This window comes from Nymphalis io, chromosome 16 (genome assembly GCF_905147045.1).
Source record: "Nymphalis io chromosome 16, ilAglIoxx1.1, whole genome shotgun sequence".
Lineage (NCBI taxonomy): Eukaryota > Metazoa > Arthropoda > Insecta > Lepidoptera > Nymphalidae > Nymphalis > Nymphalis io.
Genome location: NC_065903.1, coordinates 7,597,671 through 7,608,055, shown reverse-complemented (window position 1 = coordinate 7,608,055; position 10,385 = coordinate 7,597,671). Strand labels below are relative to the sequence as shown.

At 30.4% G+C, this 10,385-nt stretch overlaps 2 protein-coding genes across 5 annotated transcripts; one reads left to right on the top strand and one right to left on the bottom strand.

Moving 5' to 3' along the window:
• The first annotated feature begins 18 nt into the window (after positions 1 to 18).
• On the top strand, positions 19 to 1,111 carry LOC126774250 (aprataxin). Its single transcript, XM_050495675.1, has 2 exons — positions 19 to 720; positions 896 to 1,111. The coding sequence occupies exons 1-2, from the start codon at positions 288 to 290 to the stop codon at positions 1,051 to 1,053; spliced, it is 591 nt and encodes a 196-aa protein (XP_050351632.1). The 5' UTR covers positions 19 to 287; the 3' UTR covers positions 1,054 to 1,111.
• A 629-nt stretch (positions 1,112 to 1,740) lies between these two features.
• Positions 1,741 to 5,723, bottom strand: LOC126774203 (lariat debranching enzyme). Of its 4 annotated transcripts, none has more exons than XM_050495613.1 (6): positions 5,700 to 5,723; positions 5,394 to 5,605; positions 5,140 to 5,306; positions 4,842 to 5,067; positions 4,376 to 4,705; positions 1,741 to 2,399 (listed from the first exon to the last, which is right to left on the bottom strand). In XM_050495613.1, the coding sequence occupies exons 2-6, from the start codon at positions 5,588 to 5,590 to the stop codon at positions 1,826 to 1,828; spliced, it is 1,494 nt and encodes a 497-aa protein (XP_050351570.1). In that variant the 5' UTR covers positions 5,591 to 5,605; positions 5,700 to 5,723; the 3' UTR covers positions 1,741 to 1,825. The 4 variants fall into 4 exon arrangements, with proteins under 4 accessions (XP_050351570.1, XP_050351569.1, XP_050351568.1 ...); XM_050495612.1 differs by having other exon boundaries at positions 5,691 to 5,707; XM_050495611.1 differs by lacking the exon at positions 5,700 to 5,723 and adding an exon at positions 5,670 to 5,686.
• Between the last annotated feature and the right edge of the window lie 4,662 nt (positions 5,724 to 10,385).

Here is a 10,385-nt window from a genome sequence, read left to right as displayed (position 1 = left end):
ACACATTGGTCGCTGGTCTGTAATTACCTACCTACTACCCTATACTACCAAACTTTAAATAACTATGTGCCAAGTGATAAAGCCTCAAGCCTAACTGTCCTAAAAAATAAATTTATATCTTATACTTACGGATTTAGAATATAATTTAGTAAAAGCACTTCACTCTTCCTTCTAAGCCCCATTACGTCAAGTTGATGGATTTGTGATTTATTTTAGTGTCAATAATGGAGTTTGAATCGCAAGATTAACATACAATAAATCAAATTTAACAATATTAGGCAATTAAAATGAGTAAACGAGCAATGGAAAATGTAGAAGAAAGCTTTAAAAAGCAAACAAACAAACGCAATAAGCATTGGTCATTAGGTTTAGTAGAATCAATGAAAGATCCTGATGCGATTTACAAAGAAACAAAAAATATTGTTGTAATAAAAGATAAATACCCAAAAGCTAAGATTCACTATCTTGTTTTACCATATGAAGAAATCAGTAGCATTTATAAATTAAATAAAACTCATTTGAATCTTCTCAATGAATTTGGTTCTATGTTTAATTTAATTAAAGAAGAACATGACTCTGAGCTTCAAGCTGGTTTTCATGCAGTTCCTAGTATGCAAAGACTACATATGCATGTAATTAGTACTGATATGATTTCACCAAGTCTTAAAACTAAAATTCACTGGAACAGCTTCACAACTAGCTTTTTCATACCTTATGAAGGTATGTAATAGTATTAATCAATAATATTAATCTTCACATGATGTTAGAAATTGACATATCTTAAAAGTTTAATTATATAAACTTTTCATCCTCTTTTCAAATACATTGTTTATCAAAACAGTTTAACAAATCTTAGCAACTAGTAAATAAGTTTTATTTGCATTTTTTATTACAGATTTAATGCGAAAACTGAACGAAAATGGCTTTATTCAAAAAATATCAAATGAAACTCACAAATTACTTATGTCATCACCACTGAAATGCAATCAGTGTAGTTTTGAACCAAAGAATATGCCTCAATTGAAACAACATTTACTAACACATATAAAATGAATTGAAACTAGGCCAAACAAAAACAAATAAAACTCCACAATTATAGAAGTAACATGATTTTCACTGGTTTTATTTTGTACATAAAAGGGGAGAACAAATAGGTTGTCTATATTAAACTAAAATAAAAGCTACAGTTTAAAGAAATATTTTTAAATATAAATTGTGAATTAAAAACAATCTTGCATATTATGAAAAGCTTTTTGTAATAATATCAAAAGTGTTAAAAAAATGTATATATACACTACCATACATATATTGTTTTTATAAGTATGCCATGCCTATAGAATCATAAAATCCAATAAAAATTATCACTAAGATAGCTTAAGTGTGTTTGGTACTATCATTATCAGAAATTGCACTCAATAAATTGCAAAAGTTCTAAAAGAAATTAATTTCTATTATCTACTTAATGATACATTTATAAGATCAGAGTAGAATTTATGGTATAAAAATATTATTGCTTTTATTAAGAGTAAAATCTCACAACCATGGATTGACCATCGTTGGAAGATTAATCCTCATTAAAATGAAGAAACCTTGCATATATAAACTTATTTTAATCCTATTTAAAGTTAAATCATAAATTACTTTTTAGAATTTTAAGTATGACAATTTTTTATGTCACTTATCTAAAACTTATAAATTTCCAGTTATATTACATTAAAATTTTCAGTAAAAAATAATATAGTAATTCCATTATCTTTATTTTTAATATTTTATTTCTTATGTTAAATTGATCTAAGTTTAAAATTGAATACTAATTGATTTATTCTTATAATTCATTATATCTACATGGAAGTTTACTTGATGGTGGGCTACCTGAATCTATAGGTGATTTTGATGTATCACTAACTTGTTCATTTTCTTCAGGAGTGTAAATGGCTAAGTTACGTCTTTTGAAAATCTTTTTTGTAGCACTAGGGGGAGTTATACAATCTGATGTATTATTGCCACTTTCGGATAGAAAACTGTTTTCAGGTGTAAAAACAGAATTGTCTTGTGATATTTCTAGACTATTATTCTCACATGGAGTTACAGGTGCTGGTAAAGAAAGCTTTGCACATTTGATTGGAGTAGCGTCTATTTGAACATGATCGCTATCTGCAGCTATTGTTTTCATGGATCTTCCAGATCTAGCCATTACTACTTGAATGGGGTCATCTATACCTAGATTTTCACAAAGATATTTTGTTTGTGGATTATCTATAGGCTCAGTAGGTATACATTTTGGTCTATCAGGATTATAAATTGGTGCTGTTTTTACGAACATATCGTTACAGATTGTTAATTTTTCAAATGTTTTTTCGATGGCTTGTTTTTCATCAAGGGTTGGCGTGAAATCATATCTATAAAAAAGAAAACATATTGTGGGTAAATCTTTGTAAGATCATATTAAATGACAGTTCTATTTTTTGAAAAAAAAACATAACAAATTTTGCAAAAAACTTTTGTCATAATTATGGTTCCTATTTTCTTTCCTGGTTCTATTAATAATTTATTTGACAAATAATTAACAGATTTTCATTCAATAAAATATTATTAAATAAATAACAGTTAACTAATACTGTTATTTATTTATGTAATAAAAATAATTATATGGGTCTAGGGTTGTAGATGTAAAATTGTTAGGTTAAATTTAAAATTCTAAAGGCAAATAAAAATAAGAATTGGTAGAGATAGAAAAATAGAAATTAAACAAACCTCAAAAAAATAGTGCTCCGGAAGTCAGAAAAAATAACCATATTATTACAATATAGATTTAACAAATGGATAGTAAATCTATTTTCTAAATTATTAATTCCAAAATGCAAAATGCTCGGGCGCCAGAATGATTATATTCGTTTAAAATTAATATAATTAAGTTTCATCTAATAATTTCTTTTTTTTAATTCTTAACAAGTGCCAAAGTAAAATTTTACAAAATAAGTTTAACAAAACAATAAGTTGTTATCTAAATGAATACAAAATAAATGTTATAAATATTACCAAAATTTAATTTTCTTATCTAAATACAAAATTTCAATAGTTCCAGTTTATATAAATTACACGCGGTTCCACTGCAGCGGCGAAAATAATATGTAGAAATTACATACCAAAGTCAAGTTCTTTAAGTTTTTTATAGTTTATTAAAGTTTAAACCTCCTTAAAGTCTTTTCAAAGAAATAGCATGAAGACCTCTTGAAATATATCTTCCAAGAGTTAGGTTTCTTAAGAATCCAATTCGAATTTAACCACGAGGTGTACCATGATAATAGCACATCCACTATTATTTAAACAATCCATCAATGATTTTAATAAATTTCATCAAAATGTGGAATATTGTTCATGAAAACAGTACTTTTGAACAATATTAAGAGTTTACACAAAATAAAATTTACTAAATCTTCAAAAACTAATTTAGGTCACCATTACGACCCAATGACCGGAAGGAAAGTGAAAACTTAAACAAATGTCAAAGAGCATCTCAAAGATAATAAATTAAAATAAGTTCGAAAATGCATAATGGATAAAAATTTGTATTATGACCATACATTAAATTTAGCGGTATTTTTCAAATATTGTATAAACATAATCTTAGCAGTCATTGGCCGTTTTTAAAAGTATGGTTAAGGACTTTTACTAGTCGCATTATTAATACTAAGCAGTCGTTGTCGTTGTTAATTTTTTGTTTTGTTATATCTCTTATTTTTATTATATATATATTATGTATTTATTTGTGTATGTATTTATTATAGTATATATATATATGTATATTTATATTATATATAATAGTAGTGTAGTATATATGTATGTAGTAGTGTATGTAGTATATAGGTAAACTGGCTTGTACCCTTCCCATTTATAAATATTATGATCCTCTGCTCAAAGGTTGCCTGGAAGAGATCGCTGCTTAGCGATAAGGCCGCCTGTTGCACCTCACCTTTGTTTTGTTTGTTTAAAAATTGTAATTTTTAGTTTTAAGTTTGGGTGCAATAAAGTGTCAATAAATAAATAAAATAAATCTTAGTTCCACCTGTCAAAGTCAATTGACACATGACAACTAATGTTTTAGGGTATAAATTTTATAAATTTGTTGTATTAATTTAAAATAATGCATGTAACGTACGCCAAAATTAAGTTACATTTAATAATCACAATGGTCACAACATTTATTCTTTAATAGATAAATATGTCTAGCACATTTGCAATTTAAATCAATAGGGAATTGAGTATTTGTTACCTAAATAATCTCTAGAAGGTTTTTCTTAAATTAGTCATGTGTTTTCAAACATCAGTGAACCTATTATATTTAATGTAGTTTATGAAGGAATTTTTGATTTACCTTTCATTCCCACCTGGTCCTGGCATGTGACAATTAATATTTTTCACAGATAGTAGATGGTTTGTGTTTTTTAATACAGCTAACCACTCCACATCATATTTGAGTAATTTGTCACCATCATAATCTGATGGCAAATCCAATATTTGCAAATGTCTCCGCTTTGGCAAACATTTATCTAGAGCCAAAAACTTTGTTTCTTCATCATTTTCATGTTTCACAAGAGCTGCGAATTGGCAATGTAAATGTGCAGCAAACCAGTATTGAGGCTTTAATTTATGAAGAAGTTGCTCTGCTGGTGGACTACCTAATTGATTAGACTGAATATCTTCTCTAAAACAAAAAAAATGAAGCAAATTTGGTAATTACATCTATGTTTCATTTGTTGAAATTGACTTAAGATCAAAAAAGAATCCAATTATATCATTAAGTAAAAAAAGGAATTCAAAAATCACCACAATATACTTACCGCAGAAAGGGTTTTCTTTTTAGAAGATTATCTTTATCTCCATAATTAGTTATACCTCTTGGCCAATCATGTGACAACATTATATGGACTTTTTCACCGACTTGGCTTAATCTATAAACATCAAGAGCCCGTATATGATAAACTGATCTCAGAGAACTTTGTGTATAAGGGGGACATTCCCAAAGCCCTTGCAAATAATTATGTCCTTTGTAAATTCCTGATAACCCTGAAATAGATAAATATTCTAGTCAGAATATTTTATTATGTAATAAACATAGGTAAAAGACATGTTGCTGACCACCAATTCTTAAATTTCCGAATCTGACAACTCCTGCCCTGCCCAAATAGTAAATATTTGGTGCTACCCAGCCTCCATAAGGAAGTTCTTGCAAATAATTTGACGCTTCATGGTTTCCTCCAATAAATATTGTTAATACAGGTGCCACTTTCTCACCGCTATAATATCTAGATAAAAATATACAATCAACATAAATACTTAAATCCAAAATTTACAAGCTTTCACTAAACTCAAAAACATACGGCGAAACTTACTTATAGAAAGTACAAATATGCTGATATTTTTCAGGTACCGCCATAGCTCGGAGGTCATCATTATTTCGTACTGATTGAAAATCTCCACAACAAATTAACAAATCAATTTTTATATTTTCTCTTACTTGCAAAGTTTCAACACATTCATAAATTTTGTCTAGTTCGCCATGTGCACAGCCTTCTACAGCTATCTTCATTTTATTTAATAGTGACTAGAAAGTAAATAACAAAACTTAATTCATTTGCTTTATTTGAATCAGTTTCTAATATACGTACTGGTTAATTGTTTTAAATTACAAGTTATACACATTAACTTCAAACTTCAAAGCGACGCGAATGGCTTAAGCGTCAATGTCAAATTGACAAACCTATGATAGATTTTTTTAGTCACAAAATTCTCTGAGCAAAGATGTTAATTCGTTCCATTGTAAAAGGCCAACGTTTTTTCTGTACAACCTAGGCAGAGCACTACCTGAACTATATTTTCGTCTACATTAGTAAAATAAATAATATATTTGATAAAGTTAAAGACCAGGTTTTTTTTGTCAAAGATAAGTATTTTTTTCATCTAAATAATTTTAAAAACAAACATTCATCTTTATGTAGATATTTTGATCTATAACATCTGCATTTAAAAAACAAATATATTTAATAAAAACAAGCTGTACCATCATAAATTATATACAAGCTTATAATATTTCATTCGGTCTGACTTTATTTTTCGTATTACCTACAGGCATGTTATTGTTGTCTCTTGCTTACGCAAAAACACTTCTTTACGCAAAAAATAAATTCTAAAAAGTTGAATATACGTAAAATAAATATAAATGGTGTAAGTGAATACGAATTACTGCATTATTTTTAAATGATGATCTATATATATATATATATATATATATATATATATATATAGTTTAAAAAGAAAAAGGTTTCTCTGCATGAAAAAACCATATTTACAACAAGTAACACTAGCTACCTGTTTTGCTTTTTCGACCACGACCATTTTAGCTTACCACTTTAACTTAGGATTCATTTGTGTATTTACCTGTGAAAAGGTAGCCATCATTCATACGATTTACATTGAACGAACTTAATGTCTTGACTAGCAAACGCTACTCAGTTTTCGTATACCGTATTTGTGTAACCTCATGTGTCTGATATAAATCTGCCACATGTATATCCAATTATTCACCAATGTGTTGTGCTAATAACCTTCGCCTTAAGTGGAAAACATACTTTTACCGAACATTAGAGGAACACTCAAGGACTGTAATTTGGTGGTAGAGTTTTGTGCAAGCCCATCTGGCTAGATACCACCACTCATCAAATATTCTATCGCAACACAGCAATACTTAGTACTGTCGAGTTCTGGCTTAAAGGGTGAGTGAACCAGTGTGATTAGAGCCACAAGGGACATAACATCTTAGCTCGCAAGATTTGTGGCGCACTGGCAATGTAAGGATGGTTACTATTTGTTACAGTGTCAATGTTTATGGGCGTTGTTGACCACTTATCATCAGGTGGCCCACATGCTCGTCCACCTTCCACCATATAACTACAAAATAATTAATTTGGCCAAAAATAAAGTGACATATTGGAAAAAAGACGTATTATACAAATTGACTGTGTTAATTTTATTGAAATAACAGCACAGCGGGCTTGAACAAAAAAAAATTGACTTATCAAGACTGATAATAAGACTATAGAAAATCTGTATTTTTATCAATCGAATCAGTTTTTCTTGCTTAAAAAAACAATATCACATGTTTTGCAAACCCTTATATATATATATATATATATATATATATATATAAGTACCACCACCGCCACCATTGTACGAATGCCAATGTCATGCCATTCCTTACATCGCCAATACGCGACCATCCTTGGGTACTAAGATGTTAGGTATGACCCTTATACCTGCAGTTACGCTGGCTTAATCACCCTTCAAACCAGAATACCAAAATACTAAGTATTGTTATGTGCAGTAGAATATCTGATGAGTGGATGATACCTACCCAGACGGGCTTGCCCAAAGCCGGTGACACATATTTACCACTAAGTAATGAGTATAGTAACAATGTGTTGACCAATTAACATCAGGAGGCGTACTTATACCACATACGAACCTACCATTAGGAAATACTATATTTTTAAAAACAAGTCCCTAAAATTGTTTCAACTTAATCTTTGGGTAGTTATAATTAAGTAGGTATCTACTTTAGTATAAAATATTTTCCAAGGTTTCATAACATACTTAATACACTAATATACTTTCTATTATTAGCAATTCACTTTGTGATAGTTAAATGCCTAAACTTCTTCCTCACAATGTACTTCACATTAATTGGACTTCTTAAGTTCTGAAAACAAAATCGCCGACATTCAAAACGTCATTGTTTCACGAATTAAAATTAAATAATATCGTAGATCATTCAAGATCTCGATCAGTCATATCGAGTCAATTTAATATCAAAGTAGTTTATTTGTTTTAATTTCTGTAATTGAAATAGGCTGTTAGTTATGAGTGGGTACTTAGATCTATATCTATGTATTTATGTAGATCAGGAAGCCCGTGAATTGAATGACCTCTCAGAGGCATCTCTAGCCCATATAGCGCCCGTGTGCAATAATTACCCTAGCACCCTCTAGTAAGCGCGCGGTCAAAATTGAATAGGTACAAATGTTAACAAGTCTTTATAAATGTTACGTCAATGTTAAAAAATGGAAATTGTAAGAAAAATATACTTTCATACTAATTCGGTTAACTGATCGGTCATTTTGTAAGGAGAGTTATTTTTTTTACATTTCATCCATTTTTAACATTTATATAGACATGTTATCATGGAAACGTTTCGGCTTGATAGACTAGTGTTATCAAACACCTTCAATTTACTACATGAACGGATCCGGATGCAAATGGTGCAATTTTAAATGATGTCGGGTAACAATAAAGTTTCAAACATCTGTCCAATTTCTTCATTCTAATTTCGACCTCATATAAAACAAACATATATCAATATCAATTGGGATACATTTGACAGATTCGGAAGGCTTGATGATAGGCCATTGTACATGGGTAACAACATAATTAAACATATTTGAGCTCTTTTTACGCAGGGTAGAGTTATAACGCCCAGCGTCATAACACGGGCGCAGGTTCATTGAAAGTGCCGAGGCCGGCTGCCGGCGCCCCTAACACCGCTGCGCCTGTGTGCACTGCACTATAGGTAAAGACGCCTCTGTGACCTCTGCTTACGAAATACTTACAATGTATAATTTATAAACCATTGTTAGCTTACTGTTAATGCCTGTTACTAAAGGACACGCCCAAGGCAAAAAGCCGAGATAACCCAGTGGTAAGAACGCGTGAATCTTAACCAATGATCGTGGTTTCAAACCCGGGCAAGCACCACTGAATTTACATGTGCTTAATTTGTAATTATAATTCATCTCGTGCTTGATCTTTACAGGAAAATTTACAGGGTGTTACTGTACTGTACTGTAAAAGACATGCGGCAATAGGTAGTCTATTTAAAATGTGGATATACCTAAATCGTACACAACATGTATATAGTTCCTACTGTATAAATGTAGGTACATGTCTTCTATTTAGACCTATAGGTACTTAATAGATAATTAACTTCTTTATATTAATTAATTTATAATAATACTTATTATTTCCATATATAAGCCGAGATGGCCCTGTGGTAAGAACGCGTGAATCTTAACCGATGATCGTGGGTTCAAACCCGGGCAAGCACCACTGAATTTTCATGTGCTTAATTTGTGATTATAATTCATCTCGTGCTTGACGGTGAAGGAAAACATCGTGAGGAAACCTGCATGTGTCTAATTTCATTGAAATTCTGCCACATGTGAATTCTACCAACCCACATTGGAGCAGCGTGGTGGAATAAGCTCCAAATTTTCTCCTCAAAAAGAGGAGAGGAGGCCTTTAGCCCAGCAGTGGGACATTCACAGGCTGTTACGGATAAATTTCCATCTACTACAAATATACCTATAATTCTTTTGGAAAATAAGTAAATGAACGATATTAAATGTGACTGTTATCACTATATTGTCTTTCGTGAAGGCAGTTGGTACAGTGTACCTTGACAGCTTCATTAGCGGTTTCTTGCGTGAATTGGGCACAAAATTAGATCGTGCTAATTGACCAACTCGAGGGTTTAATAAAAAGCAGCTAATTTGTAAATTTCATGTAAGTACTTAGTTACTTCAAAATATTTCTATGTAAAAATTCTTACTTACCTTATATTTCGTTCGTTTTGCACGCATACGTATTAATAAAAGAATAGTAGTTAAATATGACTCATTTTTGGGTAGCTATTTACGTATTTTATAATTCTTAATTTTTCATCCAATAATAATATACTGTTACTATCTCGTTACTGGCCAACCACTAACATTATCAACACAAATGTTTTATTTGTTATATAGGTACACTACTGTATCTACATTATTCTCATAATGCCCGTTGCAATCTCTCTGTAGGCACAAAGATAAAGTCGCACGCGCATTGACGTCAGAGCGGCCGGTCCAATGGCGATGCGAGGCGGCGCTACCTCCCCAGTACCGCCCACTCGTCATTTACGACTCGGAAAACCTCGGAAAACTGATAAGTCGAATGGTGTAAAAATAATAACATAAACAAAAATATATTGTATATTGAAATGATGACCACATTAATGTATATTTGTAAAGGCCTTGGTATAAATAGGTGCCTCGGTAGATATCTTCTACAAATATATTTTAATAGATACATTCATTTATTTACTAACTAAAACCATTAAAATATAACTGTTAAAATGATAATAATATAATCAGGTAAAGCTTGTGTTTTTATTATTTACAATATAAGCCGTTTATAAACATTTAAAATTCTGCTAGAATTATAAAAAACACTTAATTTTCGATAAATAAGAGGAATAAATAACTGAATCATAAAATTCATTAAATCGCGAAGTAAAC